This window comes from Saccopteryx leptura, chromosome 2 (assembly GCF_036850995.1).
Source record: "Saccopteryx leptura isolate mSacLep1 chromosome 2, mSacLep1_pri_phased_curated, whole genome shotgun sequence".
Taxonomy (NCBI): domain Eukaryota; kingdom Metazoa; phylum Chordata; class Mammalia; order Chiroptera; family Emballonuridae; genus Saccopteryx; species Saccopteryx leptura.
This window is the reverse complement of record NC_089504.1, coordinates 153781725-153805896: the sequence shown is the minus strand read 5'-3', so window position 1 is coordinate 153805896 and position 24172 is coordinate 153781725. Positions and strand designations below refer to the sequence as shown.

The window sequence follows — 24172 nt, the reverse complement described above, 5'->3', positions numbered from 1 at the left end:
TGGTACTCTTAGAAAATCTCATTAAATTTTATTTTATTTATTAATTTTTGTGAGAGAGGAAGGGGAGTAGAGAGAGAGAAAGAGAGAGATGGGAACATAGATCTGTTCTTGTATGGGCCCTGACCAGGGATTGAACCAGCAATTTCTGTGCTTCGAGACAATGCTCTGTCTAAGAAACCAAGCCATCTGGCCAGGGCAGAAAATCTCATATTTGACTAGACTCAGACTTAGAGGTAGAAGCTCTCAGATTGGACAGCCTATGTCTCTTGGGAATCTGTTCCTGGCATTTTTCTTTGGCCTCCTTCATTCTCTTAGCCAAAAATTTAGCATATTCTGTGGACTCTTCCTTATTTTTCTTAGTGACATTGTTTCTTTTTTTTTTATATTTTTCTGAAGTTGGAAAGGGGGAGGCAGTCAGACAGATTCCCGCATGCGCCCTACCGGGATCCACCCGCATGCCCACCAACGGGTGATGCTCTGCCCATCTGGGTCATTGCTCTGTTGCAACCAGGGCCACTCTAGCGCCTGAGGCAGAGGCCATAGAGCCATCCTTAGCGCCCGGGCCAACTTTGCTCCAATGGAGCCTTGGCTGTGGGAGGGGAAGAGAGAGACAGAGAGAAAGAAGGGGGGGAGTAGAGAAGCAGATGGGCGCTTCTCCTGTGTGCCCTGGCCGGAAATCAAACCCGGGACTCCTGCACGCCAGGCCAATGCTCTACCACTGAGCCAAATGGCCAGGGCCTTGGTGACATTGTTTTTTCAGAGCAATACGCCAATATTTGTGTTGCAGGACATGTATAGTAACAAGATGCTGAATCTTGGGTGTTTTGGTCCTGACTTTCTCACAACATATTGGCAGACATCATCTTCTTTAGAGAGATTGAAAAGTTTGTGGATGCTGCTAGCCTCAGGCGATGAAGCACAGTAGTATCAGTGAGATCAGGAATATATTTCTCCCCTTTTTTTACAGTGACCAAGTTGAGAACACTGAGCTTGGCATCCACAATGCAACCCTGAACAGATTTGCACTTTCTTTCTCCTGTCCTCCTTGGTCTATAATAGGAATGCTTGGTTCTCAGCTGCAAGCAGTTGGACACAGCCACGAGTCAAGACACCCTGCTTCATGGGGAAACCTTGTTTGTCTTTCCCAGCACTCATTTGAACCACATAACCCTTCCGTTTTTTTTTTTAAATCAAGTGAAAGGCAGGGAGGCAGAGACAGACTCCCACATGCACCCAACTGGGATACACCTGGCAAGCCCCCTACCAGGGGATGCTCTGCCCTCTGGGCTGCTGCTTCGCTGCTTGACAACCCTTGACAACCGAGCAATTTTAGCATCTGAAGTGAAGCCATGGAGCCATCCTCAGTGCCCGGGTCCAACTTGCTCAAACCATTTGAGCCATGGCTGTGATAACTCTTCTGTTCTTCACCCAGAGCATCAGTAGCAACTTCTGTGGCAACACACTTCTCATAACAGGTATGGAGTTTGCGTTCATTGTCCACTTCAATGAGTTTTTGGAAGCTAGCAGCTGGGAAAAGAGATGTGTAGTTTTATCCTGTAGCAACTGACCACCTCTGAGGACTATGAGAAAGAGTTAGCCAGACTCTTCTGTCATCATGGCACTGATGGAGGTTCCATTCCTTTTCTGAGAGTCTACTGTGTGGGTCATCGAAGGGAAATGTATGCTGTTCACATTACACAGATATGATGGAGCTTTTCCTTGACTGTTCCCAATAACTGATTTTCCAGCTCATTTTCTGAGATTCTGGGAAAAGAGAGTGTGGTAATATTAATCATTTGGTTCAATTGGGGGTTGATAGAAGAAGGTAGAGAAAATATATTGGAACAAATATGACTTCACGGACCTCACGATTTTTGAGATTACTTTTGGTATATGAACAAGAACTCTGAGGAAAAAGCTGTTTTAGTATATTTTTTATATTGAAAATTTGCTAGTGTAGAATTTTTACAAGGAAATGATTTCAAGCTCTATTGTGCAGGATAATTCCCTAAAGATTTTATAAACTGCAGGTTACTGGACCCCATTCCAGCTCTACTGATTCATATTTTTTGGGTGGAGCCTAAGAATTTGTATTTATACACAGATATCCCAGGTGATCTAGAGGCAGCCTGTGGTCCAAATGACATTACATAACTGAAGTGGGAGGAAAGTGTTTATGGGAATGAAACAAAAGAATTTCTCATGTTCCATGCTTTACTCCTACAAAGAAAAGTTCTGTACCAATATTAACTTGAATTGGAGTACAATCACAACCCATGCAGGAATATATTCATTCTGAAAATCACAGACTTGGTAGAGACTTTCAGAAACCATTAATGCCATTTCTCTACCCCTGGATTTTAAAAAGAAATTTGCAGGTAACATGGGAAAGCACAAACGCTCAAAGTGGGGTAGGGACTGTAGAGTAGGGATTAGAGATGGCCAAGGAGGACCAAAGCTCTTTCTTAGACAAATTGGGCATCTCTGCTGGTTCTCCAACCTCAATGATGTTGGAATCCATGGGAGTCCGAAAAGACCATAGTAACAGGCTTTATTGAAAGGAAGAAAGGAACCCTGCTGGGCACTTCTCCCTGGGAGAAGGGACTCCTGCTCCCTGTGACAGCTCCTAACAGACTGAACTGTGGTTGGGTTGCATTTTTCAGGAATTTGGCATGGTGATGGGGCCAACTTGGACTTGGTGAACATGTTAAGTTCACTACTCTTTTATGGATTCTTGCTGTATTGGCCAAGAGTTTGCTTAAAGGCTTTTAATCACTGTAAAAAAAAATAGAAGACTGGATAAAGAAGATGGGGCACATATACACCATGGTATACTATTCAGCTAGAAGAAATGATGACATCGGATCACTTACAGCAGAATGGTGGAATCTTGATAACATTATGCGGAGTGAAATAAGTGAATCAGAAAAAAACAAAAACTGCAGGATTCCATACATTGGTGGGACATAAAAACGAGACTAAGAGACATGGACAGGTGTGGGGTGATTACAGGGGGTGGGTGGAGGGGAGGAGGGAGGGGGGGAGGGGGAGGGGTACAAAGAAAACTGGATAGAGGGTGACGGAGGATGATTTCTCTTTGGGTGATGGGTATGCAACAGAACTAAATGACAAGATAACCTGGAAATGTTTTCTTTGAATATATGTACCCTGATTTATTGATGTCACCCCATTAAAATAAAAAATAAATAAATAAAAATAAAAAGAAATGCTAAAAAAACACACACAAAAAAAACACAAAAGGTATTGACTTACAAACCTGATAAGTTCAGGGTTATTCAGTATTTAGTTTTAGGCTCATCTGCATTCAAGGGCTCACACAAGGTCATCAAAATTTGGTGCCTGTTACTTTTTTTTCTCTCTCCTAATGTCTGTTTTTCTTTCTGTTGGCACTGTTCTCAGGCAGGCTCTTTGATAATGGCCCCCACAGTTTCAGATTTACATCTTATTGGCTTAGCAACCTCAAGGAAAGGAGAGAAACTATTTTCCATAAGTAAAATACAAGCTCCAGCCTGACCAGGTGATGGCACAGTGGATAGAGTGTTGTACTGGAGCATGGAGGACCCAGGTTCAAAACCCCAAGGTTGCTGGCTTGAGCTCATCTGATTTTGACCACAGGCTCACCAGCTTGAGTGAGGGGTCGCTGGCTTGAGCGTGAGATCATAGACATGACCCCATGGTCGCTGGCTTGAAGCCCAAGGTCGTTGGCTTGAGCCCAAACTAGCTTGCTTGAGGACGGGGTCACTCGCTCTGCTGTAGCCCCCCACCCCCACCCCAGTCAAGGCACATGTGAGAAAGCAATCAGTGAGCAACTAAGATGCCACAACAAAGAATTGATGCTTCTCATCTCTCTCCCTTTCTGTCTGTCTATCCTTTTCTCTGACTCTCTCTGTCTGTAAAAAACAAACAAACAAAAAACAAAAAATGAAACACAAGCACCAGGATTGATCCCAATGTGGCCCAGTTTGGGCCATGTGCCCACTCTTAAATAATTTGATCTTGTGAGAGGGATAGAATATGGTGATTGGGCAGGATTAGGTCCTCTTACCATTTACCCATTCAACTCATGTATGTCAGCTCCCAACCCCATTAACAAATCTTCCCTCCCCCTTAGAAAAAAGTCCGAACTCCTCACTATGGAATCCATGCCCCCGCATGGTCTGGCGCTAGGCTCACTTTCCCGCTTCACGTCTTCCGTTCTTTCCTGTCTCACTCTGCTCTAGGCAATGCTTGCCATTGCTCCAACACTTCATACTCCTTGCTCAGGGCCTCTGTACTTGTTCTCTCTGCTTATGAAATTCTTAGAAATTGCTTAAATATCAATGTGGTTTGTCTTCTCACCTCACTAAGTTATTGTTCAAAGAGGCTTTCCACACTCCCGGACTTGGAGCAGTGCCCCTTGCCACGCTCTGCCCCACTTGACTCTGCATGGATTTACTCTGGCTATTAGGCAATCAAAATTCTATGACCACTTAAAAGTTATAAACACAGCTCTGATTCAGCCATTTATAATTTTAAATCCTATAATATAAATAATGTAAACTTAATATTTAATTTGAATTAACATTCTCCTTTTCAACTCCAGCTGGGATCTCTCTTCTGGCTGTTTGCTTACTACTGCCTCAGCACTTAGGAATCCAGCTCTACTTTTTTTATTATTAGTTTTAATGCAGTGACATTGATAAATCAGGGTACATATGTTCAGAGAAAACATCTCCAGGTTATTTTGACATTTGATTATGTTGCATACCCATCACCCAAAGTCAAATTGTCTTCCGTCACCTTCTATCTGTTTTTTTTGTGCCCCTCCCCTCCCCCCTTGCCTCCCCCCACCCGTGGTAACCACCACACTTTTGTCCATGTCCATGAGTCTCATTTTTATATCCCACCTATGAATGGAATCATATAGTTCTTAGTTTTTTCTGATTTACTTATTTCACTCAATATAATGTTATCAAGGTCCATCCATGTTGTTGTAAATGATCTGATGTCATCATTTCTTATGGCTGAGTAGTATTCCATAGTGTACATGTACCACATCTTCTCTATCCAGTCATCTATTGAAGGGCTTTTTGGTTGTTTCCATGTCTTGGCCACTGTGAACAATGCTGCAATGAACATGGGGCTGCATGTGTCTTTACATACAATGTTTTTGAGTTATGGGGGTATATACCAAGTAAAGGGATTGCTGGGTCATATGATAGTTCTAGTTTTAATTTTTTGAGGTACCACCATACTTTCTTCCATAGTGGTTGTACTACTTTACATTCCCACCAACAGTGGATAAGGGTTCCTTTTTCTCCACAGCCTCTCCAACACTTGTTATTACCTGTCTTGTTGATAATAGCTAATCTAACAGGTATGAGGAGGTAGTTTTGATTTGCATTTCTCTAATAGCTAATGAAGATGCCAGCTCCATTTTTGAAGGCTCTGTTCTTGCCTCCAGGCAATCCTCAGACCAAGACATAAGATGACACTAGCTCAGCCTTCTCTTCTCTTGCATAGAGCTTGGCCCGTATCAAGCATCCTTGGCCCTGCCACATTCTGAGAATGCAGCTGGCCCGCGCTGCACCTCCTCCATCAGCCCCTATCCAGCCTTACTCTGCCTCACCCTAAAGATCTCACAGGGGAAGTTAACCCACTCCACTCTGTCCCTCAACTGCAGAGGATAGATATCAAAACTTTTTTTTTGTTCCATGATGCCTTACTCACTAAAGTTGAGGTGAGGACCAAGCACCTCCAACCTTTTCCATGGAGAGGAGCACACTTCTCTCCAGAAATGCTCTTTATAAATCATTCTATTATCTACAATCTATACATCACTAGAGGCATTTGCCAGCTTTTCATAAAATCCTTTGAAAATTGCATGTTGATTTGGTCTCATATATTAGAATATGATGTTGTGGTCCCCAGTGGAGCCTCCATTTGTATATTCTATTACATATGGTAAATGCTATATGAAGAAAAGAAAGCAGGGTAATAGAATAAAGGGGCTTTGGGAAAGTGCTGTTTTATTTCCCTGCAGAATAAAAAACCATTTATAATTTATTTAGTTTTTTTTTATTTTTATTTTTTGTATTTTTCTGAAGTTGGAAATGGGGAGGCAGTCATACAGACTCCCACATGCGCCCAACCGGGATCCACCCGGCATGCCCACCAGGGGGCGATGCTCTGCCCATCTAGGGTGTTGCTCTGTTGCAACTGGAGCCATTCTAGTGCCTGAGGCAGAGGCCATAAAGCCATGCCCAGTGCCAGGGCCAACTTTGCTCCAATGGAGCCTTGGCTGCGGGAGGAGAAGAGAGAGACAGAGAGGAAGGAGAGGGGGAGGGATTGAGAAGCAAATGGGCGCTTCTCCTGTGTGCCCTGGCTGGGAATCGAACCCGGGACTCCTGCATGCCAGGCTGATGCTCTACCACTGAGCCAACCGGCCAGGGCAATTTATTTAGTTTTGAAAAGGTAATGCAGTCACATGAATCAGATGCAAAAATGTATTAAAAGGTACTCCACAAACATCTCCTTTTCATCTCAGTCTCCCATTCACCAGTATCTGCCCATCCTGCATAGTTAACCTCTGCAAATATTTTTTGTGTATCCTACCTAGCTTCTTGATATAAACAAGCAAGTACAATCATATATTCTTATTTTAACCCCTCCTTACACAGATGGTAGTATACCACATACACTGTTTTGCACTTTGCCTTTTTACATAAATGTATATTTTGGAGAGCTTTCCATGTCATGACTTGGCGATTTTCCTCATTCTTCTTTATACCTGTAATTAATAGGCCATTACTTTAGGAATATATGCTTTATAATTTATTTAACTTGTCTCCTATTGATAAACATTGAGTTTTGTTATTCCAGATGTTGTAATGACTAACTTTATACATATATTATTTCCTCGTGTGTGAATGCATCTGTAGGATAACTTTCTAGAGGTGGAATTACTGGGTCAAAGGAATATGTGTCTGATTTTGATCGCTGTTGCCAAATTGCCCTGCAAAAGGGAAGAACAGATTTATGTCCACTCAGCCTGTATCCAGGGTGTTCATTTAGGCAGGTTGTAGGGGTGGCTTCTCTGCAGAGTTGACATTTGAGCAGCAAGCTGAATACCAAAAAGGAGCAATCCAGGTGAAAATCTAGGGGCAGATCATTCTAGGTAGAGGGAGCTGGGGTAAAGGTCTGAGGCAGGAACGAGCCAGCATAGTGGAGGACTGCAAACTGCCGATGTGGTGGGCATGTCACAGTGAGGGGGACAGTGAACAAGATAGGTAGAAGGGTTTAGCAGAAGCCAGATCATGCAGACCCAGGCTGGGTGTTTGGATTTTACTCTAAGTGGCATAGGAAACCATCTCAGTGGGTTTAAGTGGGGAATAAGGTGATGTATTATCCATCTTAGAAGATTATTGATGTCTTCTTAGAAAACATCTTTAATTGTCTCTTGCTCATCAGAGCAGACTAACCCCTAACCTAAGTGCAACATAAACATTCCTCCTAAAAGCCTTTTCTCAGCAAAGATCTACCAGAGCTGTAGATGCCCAGGGGATTAAAGATAAGCAGATTTGGGTGAGGTGCTAAGAGCTAAGTCACACCATAGGTCCATATTATGTACATTAAATATAAAGGTAAAGGATACCCATAGAAATAGTGAAGGCCTAGAACAATTCTGAACTCAGTCTTGCCTCCAGCGGCATGCAGAAGTTATCACTCATTCCCTGGGCCCTAGATTCCCTAGCTCAGGAATATGACAAAGATTTTTCAGTTTGTGGGAAGTTTATTTTGACTTGAGTATACCTAATTCTTCGTTTTGGTTTTCATAAGCCATAAGACAAAGGGACAAATAGAAGACTTAAATTTTAACAAGTTAACTTAATATATCTTGTTAGTTAAAAATAACATTACATTTTAAGCCAACTTTAACTCTCTAGGACTTTCCCTGGGAAGAGCTGGAAATAATTTCTTCTGGCAGTTGGACAAAATAGCCATCGCCACCACATAAGTGATGAAGGGAAAGGCACTAGACCCAGCTATGGGATATGTATTAACACACGCTTTCTTTAGAATCTATTTTTACTGAAATGCTAATTTACTTAATCGTTTGGCCATCTCAGGCATGTGCCAACATGTGCCCATTTGTGTCAGCATCGCCCATCTTAAATCTGCTGCTTTGGAGGTCTCAGTCCCTGGGTCTGCTCTGAGTGCAGGAAGTTGGTCCAGCACTGTGCTTTGGGCAGAACTCTAAAAGGCCAGCAACTACTCAGTTGTAGTGGCCTCTCTGCCACACTGTGTGTTGATACTGGATGGAGCCAGATAACCTCTGTAAACCCCAAGGTACTTGGAAATGAGAAGGAAACTCTAGGGGGAAGAATAAGAACCTGGGAGGGATAGATGAACTTTTTGGAATCTATTGTGAGTTAGGGGTTAGGGCTCAGGCCTAATTTAAGAATGTAATACAGGCTCTGGCCGGTTGGCTCAGTGGTAGAGCGTCGGCCTGGCATGCAGAAGTCCCGGGTTCAATTCCCGGCCAGGGCACACAGGAGAAGCGCCCATCTGCTTCTCCACCCCTCCCCCTCTCCTTCCTCTCTGTCTCTCTCTTCCCCTCCTGCAGCCGAGGCTCCATTGGAGCAAAGATGGCCCAGGCCCTGGGGATGGCTCCTTGGCCTCTGCCCAAGGTGCTAGAGTGGCTCTGGTTGCAACAGAGCATCGCCCCCTGGTGGGCAGAGCATCGCCCCCTGATGGGCGTGCCTGGTGGATCCCAGTCGGGCGCATGCGGGAGTCTGTCTGTCTCTCCCCGTTTCCAGCTTCAGAAAAATACAAAAAAAAAAAAAGAATGTAATACGGATGAATTGCACCATCAAATTAGGTGGCTTAACAGTTACCTTCTCTCTTCATTGAGATCAATATTTTCACTTTTAGAACATCTTGGTAGTTATTTTATAGAAACTTCCCCCCTGACCTGTGGTGGTGCAGTGGACAGAGCATTGACCTGGATACTGAGGTCATCGGTTTGAAATCTTGGGTTTGCCTGGTCAAGGCGCATACAACAAGCAAGCGAGGAACAACTAAAGTGAAGCAGCTATCCCTCTCCCTCCTCCTCTCTCTAAAATCAGTAAATAAAATCTTTAAAAAAACCCCACCAACTTTCCCCATCGTACTGTAGTCAAAACTCACTTATAATATTTTCATTCTAAATATATTTAATTTCAGTAGACTTTTAAGTCATGATCTGCATTTGACATTATATAAGTCCTATTTTGAAATTTCATTTATTTAATGTAAATTATTCTTAGAACCCATAGGTGATTTTATTTCCCCCAGCACATAATTAGATACATTTGAACCTCTTTTTCTCCACATAGGTCACTGGAGACTTACAATTTTTTTTCATTAGCATGTTCTCATTCCAAACAAGCTATATTATAACTTTTCCTTTTTCAAGTAGAAACTTATGAGCTATTATAGTCATTTTACTTATTTATTTTGGTCAGGTGTTCTATTTATTCAATAAGCATTTGTTGTGTCTTTTGTTTCACACCACACTAAACAAAGTTTTCCTCATTTTTGATCATCTTATTTTCTTAAAAAAAAATTGTGCCAAAAAAATAAAAAATAAAAACCTAAAATACCTTCAGGACAAAATGAAATAATTTTCTCCCACTGTTTTGCTCCTAAATATGATTAAATAAAATAAAACAAGGGTAAGTTTTGGCGTGTCTTTTCCAAGCCATCTTGTCTTGAGTTAGCAAAAGGAATGTTCATAGCCTCTTGATGTAGAAAGTAACTATTTTCAACTGTTGTGGTCTGCAGAATTTGGAAGTCTCCCTGGTTAAATAGCGCGGGTCTGGACTAGAGTGTACCTCTTTAACAATTAGGGGTCTAACTACTCTACCTTCAAACATAACTGTTTTAGCCTCCTAGGTTTCCCTGCTATCTGAAAGTAGAGAGTTCCTATAAAGCCTTTTGTAAGCTGAAATGGCATAAAGTGAAAAAGCAATTGCCATTAATTTATATGAAAAAGTTTTTGAGACTTCTCAGACACAAAATTCAATGCACACATTTTTATTTTGTTCACCACAGTCAAAAAGCTTGATTACATCCAGTTTATACTAAGGTAACAATACCCTTATGAGTTATCTTAGGCTCTTCTGTTCTCTTGGGACACATCCTGCTTTCAGATACAGAATAAAACGAGATAAAGCACAGATACCCACAAAGTTCAAAGCTATGGTGGCTTAATGCTAGATGCTGAGTGCAGTTCTTGGGACGGAGCTGGGTGGGGCCACTCTCACTGCCCCTGGGGTACATGCTGCCTCTATAACAGCTCACTGTAAAATAAATGCTACTTGCTATTTTTGCTTCTCTCTCTTTTCTTTTTTTTGTGAAAGTGAAAATGCTCTACAGATTTCTTCTGGTTAACAAAAACAGGCACTAAGATAGATCTTTCATAAAACTGAAGTGGTGTATCATAAACTTTTGAAAGTGAGGCATACCTGTATTAGGAAGAAAGTTCTTTCTGAATAATGCATCAATTAGGTCTCTCAGTCGCAAGCAACAGAAACCAACTCTGGCTGACTTGACCAGGAAGGATTTTGTTAAGAGGCTAAAGGAGGAGCTTCTGTTTAAAGGTGGTGATTTGAAGACAGATATTTACTTCTGTGCCTCCCAATTCCTCTCTAAATGACAATAAAGGACATACCTCAGACTCAGACATAAATTCACTTTATAGAAAACAAAAACGGTTGACCCTGAGTGTGGAGGTTGCTGGTTCGCTCCCTGGTCAGGGCACGTACAGGAACAGATGTTCCGGTCTCTCTCCTGCACTCTCCCTTCCTCTCAAATATCAATAAAGTAAAACATTAAAAAAAATAATGAAAGAGGTAACAACAGGAGGATCTCTCTCCCTTTCCCCGCCCACCTCCACACAGTTTTGATATTCAGCCAAGTCTTAACTCTCTAGCAACTCTTGCTGAGGACTAACCTTGATAAAATGGCTGTTTCATTTATTTATTTTTGTTATTGTGAAGGCAAATTTTTGGTTTTCTATGTATAAACAGATAAAAGGCTACTGGAGAATCATAAACTTCACCATGATCATTTTCTGAAGATAAACTGACCATATTTTCCAAAATCCAAATGGGGGTATGTAGCATGGAATGGAATTTGCCATAGTTTTTGGCACTTTAGATCAAGCTTGGGGAATTTTCCGCTGTAGGAGTCCCAAGTGCCCAAGAAAACTCCTTTTCCCAGCCTTCCTCATATTCTTACAGGGGGCTGACCATCAGACACAACCACAGGGCCTCTCATTCGGGAGGAATGTGGGTGCATACAAAGGGCTGGGGCTCTCCGATTTGAGGATAGCTGTGAGGCAGATGAAGGCCTGTGGGGTCTTTTCTGGAACAATCCTATAATCTGAGTTGCGTATTTGTTCCTGTGGGGCAGCCTCTAAGTTCAACTTTCTACTCCTACCTGCTTCCAAGTAGGCCTTCCAGCCAACGGGTTAGTTCAAAGTCATTCCATCCTGTTTGGGAAAACATGTCCTTTAACAGGTGGGTTTATTTTTGCTGTTGTTCATTTATTTGTCTGTGTTTAAAGGTTTCTGCAGACTATACTCAAAGTTTAATCAGGAAATACTAAAATAAATCTAACACCGAGCATACTAATGTAATAGAATTCTCTATAGCAGTGAAAATGGAAAAAAACCCTGTAACATGTAAAAACATGGACACTTCTCAGACATAAATTTCAACATAAGAAGCCAGACTCAAATCTATATACTGTAAGTCCATTTATAGAAAGTTATAATGACAGGAAACCAAGCCTGTTAGTCGTCAGGATGTTGATGAACTCTGAAGAAACACAAGCCTAGTTCCTGGAATGCTGATAATGTGCTCTTTCTCGATCTAGGTGGTGGATACATTACTATTAGTTTGTGAAAACTCTTGTACTAATGATTTGTGCCCTTTTCTGTATGCATTTTAATGTCAATGAAGTTATTTCCCTTGATTTACATGCTATTTTTTACTCTACATATTCTATCAATATTCAACCCAGCACATTGCTGATACAGTTTTAGAAAACTATTTATGATGTATTGTCCTCCAAAAGTTAGCTTTTCTTTAATTTTGAAAAAAAACACACCAATACATAGGGAATTCTAAACATAGTCTCTACTTAAAGATTGCATTTCAATTTATTCAAATGAAACCAAAGATCGGCTTCACAAGATTTACTATGCCAAAGGGTCCTCAAAGAAAAGATTTCAAGCTGGTGGTTAGAAGGATTGCCCTCTCTCTCGGTTGAGACTCTCCGAATCCTTCCCCCCTTACCACACAGGAGTGTCCCAACTATAACTGAAAAAACCCTGGCTTCATGGTGAAGAGCCTGTGCATGAAGCCTCATTTTCAAATTCACAAACCAACTGAAAGTAAGAACATTTTTTAAAAAAAAGGCAGTTTCACATTATTTAATGCAGCTCAGCTCTCTGGGGGCTAAACAGGGATTAGAAAAAGAAAGGAGAGGAATGAAAATACCACGAGAATCATACCAAAAGGGAAGCAGACAAAGGCAGCTAGAACTATTGTATTTATTATAAAGAGACAGTGTGAAGAACAGACCTGACTATATACTGAAGCCTGGAATGGTACATGCCATAATGTACAGTACTATACATAAAAGTGCACTGTCATAACAGAATAGCAAAACATTTTTTTTTCTCCCAGGCTGTAAGAGCATCTCCCTGTATTTCACTTTGGAGACAGGGGATATAATGGTAAGAGGCAGAACAGAGAGCAAGGGCCAACACAGGGCATCAGCAGCACGCGAGTGGAAAGGGAAGGGTGGGAAGGGAGCACGCAGGGAGAGTTACTGCGGGGAAGGCACAGTCACAGCTACAAGGAAAATAAGAGTCTGATGGTAGAAAAGGATGCAAGACAGGACAACACTGAGCACCCGAGGCACAGACAGGTGGCGATGGAGAAGCCAGGAGAGAGTGGAGGAAATTCCAACTTAAATGTGGGGGGTAGTGGGGTGGAGAGCGGTGGAGGAAGAGGATGGAGGTGGGTGGGGCAACAGTAAAGAGCCAGGCTAAAACTCCTAAAATAGAAAGGCACTTTCACATGTACATACTACAGATGTACATCGACACGCTTAGGTAACAGTCACAAGCAGGAAGCTACCAGTTCTGTAATTGATCAAACAGACAGGAAAGGGCAACACTGATTTAATTAGGTGGGCAAGAGCTACCCTTGAGCCCATAGGTAAACAGCAGTTTCTCCTGTTACACAGCCACTTACTATACTTTAAACATCTATAATAAGCATCACACAACACACTGAACTTGGATGAATGCTCTAATGGAGGCATTCATAAATGCAGGGTTTATATATATTTTTTCTAAACAGTTTCTATGGTAAGCATGTATGGAATCCAGTACAATTATTTAAACATACAAAATTCTCTATGTAATTTAAAGATACAGGTACCCATCTCAATTATACCATGTAGACTTTTTTTTAAAGTATACTAGGGTAAGAGAAAGCTCAAGTTCCAGTTTGGATTACTGATCTGAAGGCAGCTGTGCCAGTCACCCTGCACCAAGCCTGCCACCCCAGACCGGCTGGGGGTTGGCTTTCAGTTCAGGGGAGGATTTGAATAGGAAGCTCTATTTACACGGGGATAGAGCCTTCACTTCACAGCTGCTCTGTGGCTCAGGACCTCTGTGGTGGGTCACTCAGAGCAAGACTCAGTCCTAAGTGCATTTCTTGTATTCATGGCCTCTTACTCCTGGGTCAGGAATGAGAATGAGTGCCATCCCAGATATGAAGTTTTCTAAACCCTTCAAAAGACCCATATGTTCTTAGTTTTGGATTTTAGAGGTTGTAATTATCAGACTAAGGTTTCTTCAGATTGTAGACCATTAAAGGCTGTGTAATTCCCAAATGCTTAGGAGACCACTACTCTCCCCACTTTCTTTTTCTCCTTAATTAAATTATAAGCCCATTTTGGAAATAGCAAAAGTACAAAGACAGAAAACTGAACAGATACAATCTGACCCTGAGTGCTCTATATCCAGATAACTGTTCATGCTGTGCAGTAGATTAAGTGGGAGGCTGCTGTAAATGATTCTGTGGATGGCTCAAGGGGCACCGAAGTCAGATTATGTTGTGTGAAAATGTGCAAAATTGCTGAACAATAGTGATGAGACTGAACATGAACATGGAGCTCTACAAAGGGCCACCCAACATGTTGAATAATCTAGAGCACTCATCAGAAAATGCATACTAAGTATCTATCTCTCTATGCTAATCCATACCCCAGCCAAACCAGAAGGCCAACTTGATAAAACTACTTTAGTGAGTTCTATGGAGGGGACATGATCGTACAGTGATATCAGTTGTGAATACATATTCTGTGTAAGTGGAGTCAGGTAATCTTTGTATAACCATCATTTCCCCATCTTCAAAACGACCCCTTTCCCATACTACACATGAGGACTGATAAGGCCCTTGAAACTGCAGGCATAACATGTCAGGACTCATTTTCTTTCTTCTTTCCTCATTCCTGGGCCTTTCTACCTCCTCTCTGTGTGCTACATTTGTGGCTGGCAGGCTGGCTGTGTGTACCAGGTAAAGCTTCACAGCTGCTGAAGCTTTTAATGAGCTTACCAGGTGTTAGCTAGGATACTTTGCGAACAGACAACTTTGTCTTATCCGTAGAATCTGAAGACCTACTAAACAAAGTAAGGAGAGGTGAGTCCCTATTGAGTCCCTACTCCATTCTGAGTCATATCCTTTCCTGGGAATTGGGGAGGAAAAGTCTCAGCGTGCCAACAGGGATTCAGGAAGAAAAGATGGAGACAGGTAAAGTAAGGGAGCGATGGGACAGTACTAGGAGCTGTTTCCAGGAAGGCACAGCCTCTGAGGGTCTAGAGCAGCATGTCCTCTGCTGTCCCAGGCAGCTGAGACCTGATTTGGCAGCAGAAAGACAATCTTCATTCCATCACAGGTGTCAACAAAGAGAGGAGCCCCAGGGAGGATCACCAGGGCAAAGTCTGAAGACCTGACCGTGGAGTGAATTCTGAACACCTACAGTTAAAGCTTATAAAGAACACCTCCATGCTCCCCCCACCCCCCTGCCGCCGAATAAGACATTCAAACACCTTCTGATGCCCTTTGTTAACCTCTTAACACTTCCATCAAGGATGGAAAATGGTTTTTGAGAATCTTGTTTTATTTTAATTTCTAAAAGATTGAAAGTTTCCTTTCCTTCCTCTATTACTTCCACCTTTACTGTTTGCTTCTGGTTTCCCATGTAGCGACAGAGAATTAGAAACCAAAGTGGAATCCAGAAAGAACCGGGAGGATTATTTAGGAAAGTTTAAATTTCCTAGGGAATTTGTGAAGACTGTTGAAAAGGGTGAGTGCTATGCAGTTTGGGCTCCATGTGTCCCGGGTGTTGAAGGACTACTAAAACTCAAGAGAAATGGTGAGGGGCTGGACGAGATGCTGAACTGGGCCTCTTTTTCAAAATGGGCAGAAAGTATGGTTCTGAAAATTAAGAGGCTTATAAGCTTACCATTCCTGGAAATACTTGGCAAAAAATTCACTGTTCAATACATTTATGAAATTAGGCTGTAGGCAAGCAACCAGTGGTGTGACTTGGAAAGGTAACTATCTCATCAATTTAATCCTTGTTTGTGTTAGAGTGATTAGACTGGCGTGGCAAACTGAGGTAGAGATCATAGTCAAGATCTTGATTTTAGTTCAGATCCTTATTCTTTCCTGCACGATGCAATCACCAGTGGGCTGATAAAGTCCACACTATGTAATTCTTCGGTGGGCATGCTATTGGCTACCAGTTTGAAACCAAACTTAGAAGGAAATCAGCGGTGGTCCAGAGGGGTTAGTTCTGGCCATCCATTTATCTTAAAAAACAAAAACAAAAACAGATCTCTTCATCAGGAAGTTCAATGATAGAATAGATAAAATGCTCATAGGTTTATAGATGATATAAGCTACTACTGGTAGGAGACTGGTGATTTGTACCTTAGTAAAAACAACTGAATTCAAAACAAACTTTTTAAGACTGAGGGAAATATAGCATAAATATGGGCTAAAAAAACAGCTGTCCATGTGCTAGGATGTCAGAAACAGAGGGCCCCTAACGGAGCTAGGAGACTGAGTTATCTGGAGATGACACGAGATGAGAAAAGAAAAATTGAAGTCATGGTTCCAGGGTACAAGATAGGGAGGCAATGATCCGGGCACCGGAAGGTCACCCTCTCAGCATGGCCAGCATGACTCTACTCCAGTACTATGGCTGCCAGTTCTAGGCTGGCTCCAAGACACAAAAGGAGAGCAAAGGTGGGGATTCCATCGGGTCTCTGCAGCATGGTCAAAGGAACCCAGGGCAGTTAGCCAGGAGAAGAGAAGGCCAAGTGGACAAGGACTTGTGTGCTGCTTGCTTTCTCCGTGTCCACAGAGGAGAACACAGGGATTTAGGGGGGCTGGAAATATTTTCTACGCAGTTATGTAATAACAGATCTTGGAAGGAGTGTGTGGAGTCGTGGAATCAGAAAGTCTTTAAAATTGGACTGTTCTAGTCCTTTGTGAATGCACATGATGGAGCTGGAAATCTTCTGGGGTTGGGTCAAACTCGTGACAGGAATCACATCGACAGCTCTGGAGAACTGAGTCTCTCTCCTTTCCCAGGTTCAGTTCAAGCAGGAACTATAGAGGTCTACCCTCTCTTGCTGAGCCTTTACCCTGGACCCAAAGAAACGACTTATTATGAAAGAGCAGTCATCCAATCTTTCATGCTGTGGATTGAGGGTCCCCCTGTGACAAGTGCAAGGCTTTAGCATGACCTGAACCCTGCGCCCTGCATGGAATCAGAGCTGCTCACTGTCAGCTACTGAACAATGCCATTGTCACCGTTCGCTGCTACTGCAAGTGCCACCGACCAATACTGGTTATATTCCAAGGCCTGGCACTCAGATCCTCATGCCTTTGGACCCAGACATTTCTGACTTACCCAGGCTACACTAAACCTGAAGCACTGTACAATGTGGAGAGCAGAGTGGTGTGGCCTTCATTACAAATGGTGCAGCACTGAATTTTCAAGTAAGTCTAAGTGTTTCTATTGTCTTTAAAATGACATATGTCCAGTTACTAAAAAAAAAAAAAAAAAGAAATTACAAAATACAAATGCCCGTGTTAACTTAGCTAGTCTCAGACATATTTGAGAACATAGAAAAGCCAGATCTCCAGTTTTAAGCACAAAACTAAGGAAAGTTATGGATTATTGACTTTTGTCACTAATCCCCCCCCTTTTAATATCACTTCCCCATATAACCTTGCTCAGTGGTTTTTACATTGTGCAAGACTTGTCTGTTGGGCCCTGGGAAGGAGGTGCAGGTCCTATGGTAGGGTTTGTTTTTGGAAGAACAGCAGGTTTCGGCCTTAGGGCTGGAGGCTTTAGCTGCACACCCATTCTGGGCGCCACCATAGGTTTGAAAGTACTCATTGTGTCACTGGAGGAGCTAGTGCTTCGTCGGATCTGAGGCTCTGAGCTCCTGAGGGCCACGCTGTGCAAAGGGCTGAGAGACTCTGTGGAAGTGGCAGGGGTGGGAGAGTTCTTCACTTGTTCTAAAGTATCCAGAACCACGTCGGGGGCATGCTTTGCTGTGCTCTGTCTCTCCAGTTCTCGGAGTTCATTCAGAGCAGTGTTCATTGTCTCTTCAATATCCTGTTGTAAAACCATTAGAAAAAGAGAAAGCAAACTGATCATTAATATTAATGTGCAGAAACCCATATACAGTGTGTCCATAAAGTCATGGTGCACTTTTGACCGGTCACAGGAAAGCAACAAAAGACAATAGAAATGTGAAATCTGCACCAAATAAAAGGGAAACTCTCCCAATTTCATATTTATTCAGTGCAATTCGATGTGGGCTCATGCACAGATTTTTTAGGGCTCCTTAGGTAGCTATCCCGTATAGCCTTTACAGACTCATCACTGACTGATGGCCTACCAGAACGGGGTTTCTCCACCAAACTGCCAGTTTCCTTCAACTGCTTATCCCACCGAGTCATGTTATTCCTATGTGGTGGCGCTTCGTTATAAACGTGCCGATATTCACATTACACTTTGGTCATGGATTCGAATTTAGCGAGCCACAGAACACACTGAACTTTCCTCTGTACCGTCCACATCTCGACTGGCATGGCCGTGGGCTGCTCCACTGTATACATGGTGTTACATCATCATCTACGCATGCACACATGCTGCCACATCATCCTACAGAAACTGGGAGGGTTTTCCTTTTTCTTGGTGTGGATTTCACATTTCTATCGTCTTTTGTTGCTTTCCTGTGACCGGTCAAAAGTGCACCATGACTTTACAGACACACTATTTCATGTCAAAGCAAACAAGCCAGCAAAAGCATGAATGTTTTAACTTTATAGTACGTAGAAAGTATATGAGGATAATTCTGTCTCATGTAATTATTTTGACTCTGAATGTTCAGAAGACCAAGACACAATAGCTCATGGAGCCATTTATCAAATATTTCCCACTCTAAGGCACCAGGTACCCTTCTGGTGGCTTCTACCTTACAGGTTGACTTTTTATATAGAATTTTACTTCACTTTATGATAAAAATGTGGCTTAAATTTAGATACCACAATACTTCCGCAAGAAAAGTAAATTGCAGTAAAAAAGATCAGGTTTCTTCCATTCATTCAATAAAAAATTTTTGAGCACTTACTATGTACTTGGCTAACTGCTAGCAGTTTTTCAAAAATAAGTGTATGTATGCCTGACCAGGCGGTGGCGCAGAGGATAGAGCGTTGGACTGGGATGCGGAGGACCCAGGTTCGAGACCCCAAGGTCGCCAGCTTGAGCGCGGACTCATCTGGTTTGAGCAAGGCTCACCAGCTTGAGCCCAAGGTCGCTGGCTCAAGCAAGGGGTTACTCGGTCTGCTGAAGGCCCGCGGTCAAGGCACATATGAGAAAGCAATCAATGAACAATTAAGGTGTTGCAACGCGCAACGAAAAACTAATGATTGATGCTTCTCATCTCTCTGTTCCTGTCTGTCTGTCCCTATCTATCCCTCTCTCTGTGTCTTTGTTAAAAAAAAAATGTATATGTGTTCCCCTGCTGATCATTACTGCTGGATCTCAATAGAAGTGGTTCTGTCCCATAGGGGGCATTTTTGTAATACAGCGTGTGTGTGTTTAAATGTCATAACAATGGGGTGGCATTATTAGCATTTTGTGGGCAGGAATCAGACACACCAGCTGTCTGACAAGTGTCCTGGGTAGTTTCTATGCAATAAATTGTCCCATGTCTTGTTCAATGTCTGAATGTCCTCCAGAGAGTTATGTGAGTAAAGACCTGTTATCATAACCTGAGCCTACAACCTAATTCTTAAACGTATACACGAACTTTTTGTTTGATGGTGTTAAGTTTTGTAGGAATACAGTGATCATGCAAATTATACTCTATTTTGATAGGGACTGGCCTAGGGCTGTCCACCATTTAAGAAAAATCACATCACTAATGAAAACACCTTTCATGGAATTTGGGTTAAGGCTAAGTTAATATTTTGACATCAATGTGCATTTTTAATTGTATTTATGATAATTCTACATGTTGGTAAAAGCATCTAACTAGTTCATTTGTCTTCAAATGTTGTTAGGCCTTAATTGAAATATATTGGTTTTAATATTTATTCTTTTTTATTTTTCCTTTATATTATATTCAGAGACTTATATATCTTTTAAAAATTAGGTATGTCATCTATCATTTTAATTCAAACAGTAAATGGGGAATTATAAAATATTTGTTTAAAAAACGTGGAGTAGCCCTGGCCGGTTGGCTCAGCGGTAGAGCGTCGGCCTAGCGTGCGGAGGACCCGGGTTCGATTCCCGGCCAGGGCACATAGGAGAAGCGCCCATTTGCTTCTCCACCCCTCTGCCGCGCTTTCCTCTCTGTCTCTCTCTTCCCCTCCCGCAGCCAAGGCTCCATTGGAGCAAAGATGGCCCGGGTGCTGGGGATGGCTCTGTGGCCTCTGCCTCAGGCGCTGGAGTGGCTCTGGTCGCAATATGGCGACGCCCAGGATGGGCAGAGCATCGCCCCTGGTGGGCGTGCCGGGTGGATCCCGGTCGGGCGCATGCGGGAGTCTGTCTGACTGTCTCTCCCTGTTTCCAGCTTCAGAAAAATGATAAAAAAAACAAACAAACAAAACAAAACAAAACGTGGAGTATGCTCCCTCAATAGATAAATGGATAAATAAAATGTAGTATACACAGATAATGGAATATTATTTGGCCTTAAAAAGAAAGAAAACCCTGCAGCATGCTACAACACAGATGGACCTAGAGGGTATTATGCTAAGTGAAACAGCCAGTCACCAAAAGACAAACAATGTATGACTGCATTTATATAAGGCAGTCACACTCACAGACGGAGCAGGAAGCAGAATGGTGGTGGCCAGGGACTGGGGAAGACAGGCCAAGGGGGAGTTGTTCTTCAGTGGGTACACAGTTTCAGTATCACAAGATGAAAAAGTTCTAGAGATCTGTTTCACAACAATGTGAATATACTTTACTGAACTGTGCAGTTAAAAATGGTTAAGATGATAACTTTATATTATGTATTTTTGGCATCCACATGCACAAAAGGTGGCATATTGTATAAAGTTCGGTGCATGGAGGACCATTACTCTGGTCTAACTGAAAGACCTCTTTCACTCACCTGGAGCCTACTCCTCATGGCAATGCACTGTGGTAACTGATTTCCATGTCTCACTCCCTCACTGGGTTGTAAGCAACTTCAGGCACTGGCTGGCTATTGACTTAACTCTGCCTCTGGAAAGCCTAGCATAGAACCTGGCATATAGGAAGTGCTCAGTAAAGATTTGCTGAATGAGCCTGACCAGGCGGTGGTGCAGTGGATAGAGCATCAGACTGGGATGCGGAAGACCCAGGTTCGAGACCCCAAGGTTACCAGCTTGAGCGTGGGCTCATCTGGTTTGAACAAAGCTCACCAGCTTGGACCCAAGGTCACTGGCTCAAGTAAGGGGTTACTCAGTCTGCTGAAGGCCCATGGTCAAGGCACATATGAGAAAGCAATCAATGTACAACTAAGGTGTCGCAATGCGCAACGAAAAAAAAACTAATGATTGATGCTTCTCATCTCTCCGTTCCTGTCTGTCTGTCCCTGTCTATCCTTCACTCTGACTCTCTCTCTGTCTCTGTAAAAAAAATAAAATTAAAAAAAAAAATTGCTGAATGAATAAACCAAAACATGATGATCACATATGGATATTACAGTTAAAAAAAAAGAAAAAAGAACTACATTAGGGATTCCATTGATTTAAGAAAAGAATATGCATATTTTATGTATGAACACTATGACTGCAGGCTTAGTTGTCCTGGTGGGAAAATCTGGAGAGGAGAGATGGAAAGATAAATAAAGGACACAGCTGAAAGCCATTCTGTGAGGATGACATCACTTTCCAAGTGATTATTCTCATATGTGACTTTCATTTGACGATAAGCATATGGATTTGTTTTTTAAAACAAGTATTGGCCCCAGAGAGAATGCAGAGAGCCTTGTTTGTCTGTTGAGTTTTTGTTTTTATGACTTACTAGGAAAAGATTTCCAGGTTCTTGAAGCAAAAGGGTTAAACAGACCTAGTATGTCTTCCTACCCCCTAGCTCCTCGTTCCCTGACCTTCTAACCCAAATCCTGTTTCACCCGCTTACTATATAAGCAGTGATGTTATGGTTTTCTCAAATCATTAGTCAGCTATAGTCACATATCATCAGTTCTAAACAGGCCTCAAGGGGCCCTGCATAGATCAAAAATCTTAAGGTCAAAAGTCTTTTGGACTTTTGCTGAAAAATTGTTGTGCACTTAATATTGGTTTATTTTTTAAAAAACATATTAGCCTTATTACACAATCTAATTTGCTATCCAAAATTCTTTTTTTAAAAAAGTTTTTAAAGACTTTATTCATTTTAGAGAGAAGAGAGAGAGAGAGAGAGAGAGAGAGAGGAGGGGGGAGGAGCAGGAAGCATCAATTCCCATATGTGCCTTGACCAGGCAAGCCCAGGGTTTTGAACTGGCAACCTCAGTGTTCTAGGTCGACGCTTTATCCACTGCGCCACCACAGGTCAGGCAAAAATTCTTTTTAGTTAGGACACTGAAAATATCTTGGACATCTGTCACATCAATGCAGGTTTCCTTGAGCGCTTTTTACTAAAAACAATGCATCTTTACTACTTCCCCTTGCTTGTTCCATTCATGTCCCATTCACTTCCTTTCCTGATCTATTTAGAGAAGTAGATGGTTGCTTCTCCTTCATGCCCTGACCGGAATCAAAGCTGGGACTTCCATACCCTGGGCTGATATTCTACCACTGAGCCAATCAGCCAGGGCCATGACATGACTGTTTAAATCAATATAAACCTAACATACTTGGGCCCTTCCTGTAACAAATGGTTCTATAAAAGACCCATAATAAAGCCTTAAATTAAAAAAAGGGCTAATTTCCTTTATGTTTCCATTAGTTGGTTCTATGCAAAATACTCGACTGCAGAAAAGTAAATCCTGCCTATATCCCTCAGACTGCAGGTACTTAGCATGCACTACTCCATTAAAGGCATCCTACCTGAGCAATTGTCTCTGGGTCCAGTGGCTTGTGGTCATTGAAGCCTGTGTATTGCCCTGATGATGTGGACCTTCTAATAGGAGGGCTGTCGATCTTCTTGAGGGAGTCATGCCGGCTGATGTTGGTCAGGCTGCCGTGGCCTGGCCGGCGCCTCCTCTCTAGACTGTCATTGTTAAAGCCACGGTTCTGCAGCAGGCCCCGAGGGTGACTGGCCAGGTTTGGGGACCCCAGGTCAACTGAGGAGTTATAAAGAGCATGTGGAGGGTGGAGGGGACAATGGCCATCACTGGTTCTACCAGGACGCCTTCCTGGAGGGGGTGGTTCTCCTCTTTTTCTTTGTCTAGACACACAGAGAGAAAGAGATAGAAAAGGAGAGCTTATCAGAGCAGCTAATACTGCAAAGATGCAGGTCCCGCGGCTCCTCGCAGCCCCCAGGGGAAGCGGAGGTTCAGGAGGCTGATCACCAAACTCCACTGACCTGGCTAAGCAGCCCTCAGGATGACGGTCTGTAGGGGAACTCATGTCCTTGGATGAAGACTTGTCCTCGGTGACTGGCCCACTGCTGGCCTCGCTGTCAGCTTTTTGGCTCAGAGTGTCTGAAAATGTATCATCCCTGAAATAATGAGAAATAAGAGTGATGGTTCTTTGCTTGATGAATAGGGAGAAAAAAAAAGTGACGGCATTTATGTACGTCTCTTACTACATGTTTTTCTGCTCATTATGAAAATAATAGAATTTAACTGCAAAAGAAGTGAAAAATTCAGATACACAAAAGGAGTGAAATAACAACCACCCATAATATAACAGAACACCCAGAGACAACTACTGCTAGAATTTTAAAAAATATCCTTCCACACTTTTTTTCATAATTTAATTTTTTAAAATTTTTATTTATTGATTTTAGAGAAAGAGAGGGAAGGAAGGAGGAGTGGAAGAGGAGAGGGGGAGAAGGAGGGGAAAGGGAGAGAGAAAGAGAGAGAAACATCAATTTGTTGTTCCATTTACTTATGCATTCAGTGGTTAATTTTTGCATGTGCCCTGATGGGGGATCGAACCCACAACCTTGGTATATCAGGATGATGCTCTAACCATCTGAGCTACCTCACCAGGGTTCCTTTTATACTTTTTTTTAATGCCTGAAATATATATCTACAAGTATGTACATTTACATGGAGTGGCAAAAGTAGGTTTACAGTTGTGAGTATGTGAAAGTTTATTCTTGTATTATTATTAACTATTGTATTATTTTCCATACAAACAACTATAAACCTACTTTTGCCCTGCTCTGTATACGTATAGGATTTACATTATATTGATAGATGCTTATATTTATCTACTTTAAATATGTATATATGATTGATATTTGTATAAACAAACAATGTTTCTTGGCTTCTGAGGTACATATTTTAACATTTCTAAAATTAGGCTGAATCATTTATTCACCTTATATGTTTTATGTGGTGTATTTCTCTTTT

At 42.2% G+C, this 24172-nt stretch overlaps 1 protein-coding gene and 1 pseudogene across 2 annotated transcripts in view; both read right to left on the bottom strand.

Moving 5' to 3' along the window:
* Window positions 1-205: 205 nt before the first annotated feature.
* On the bottom strand, window positions 206-15327 carry LOC136391616 (small ribosomal subunit protein eS6-like; annotated as a pseudogene).
* Window positions 10062-24172, bottom strand: part of SRGAP1 (SLIT-ROBO Rho GTPase activating protein 1) — a 316835-nt gene continuing 302724 nt past the window's right edge. For both annotated transcript variants that reach the window (XM_066369087.1, XM_066369088.1), the window contains exons 20-22: window positions 23176-23310; window positions 22698-23037; window positions 10062-17763 (exon numbers count right to left, since the gene is read on the bottom strand). In XM_066369087.1, coding sequence (XP_066225184.1) covers window positions 17386-17763; window positions 22698-23037; window positions 23176-23310 — 853 coding nt within the window. In that variant the 3' untranslated portion in view covers window positions 10062-17385. The remainder of the gene's footprint in view (window positions 17764-22697; window positions 23038-23175; window positions 23311-24172) is intronic.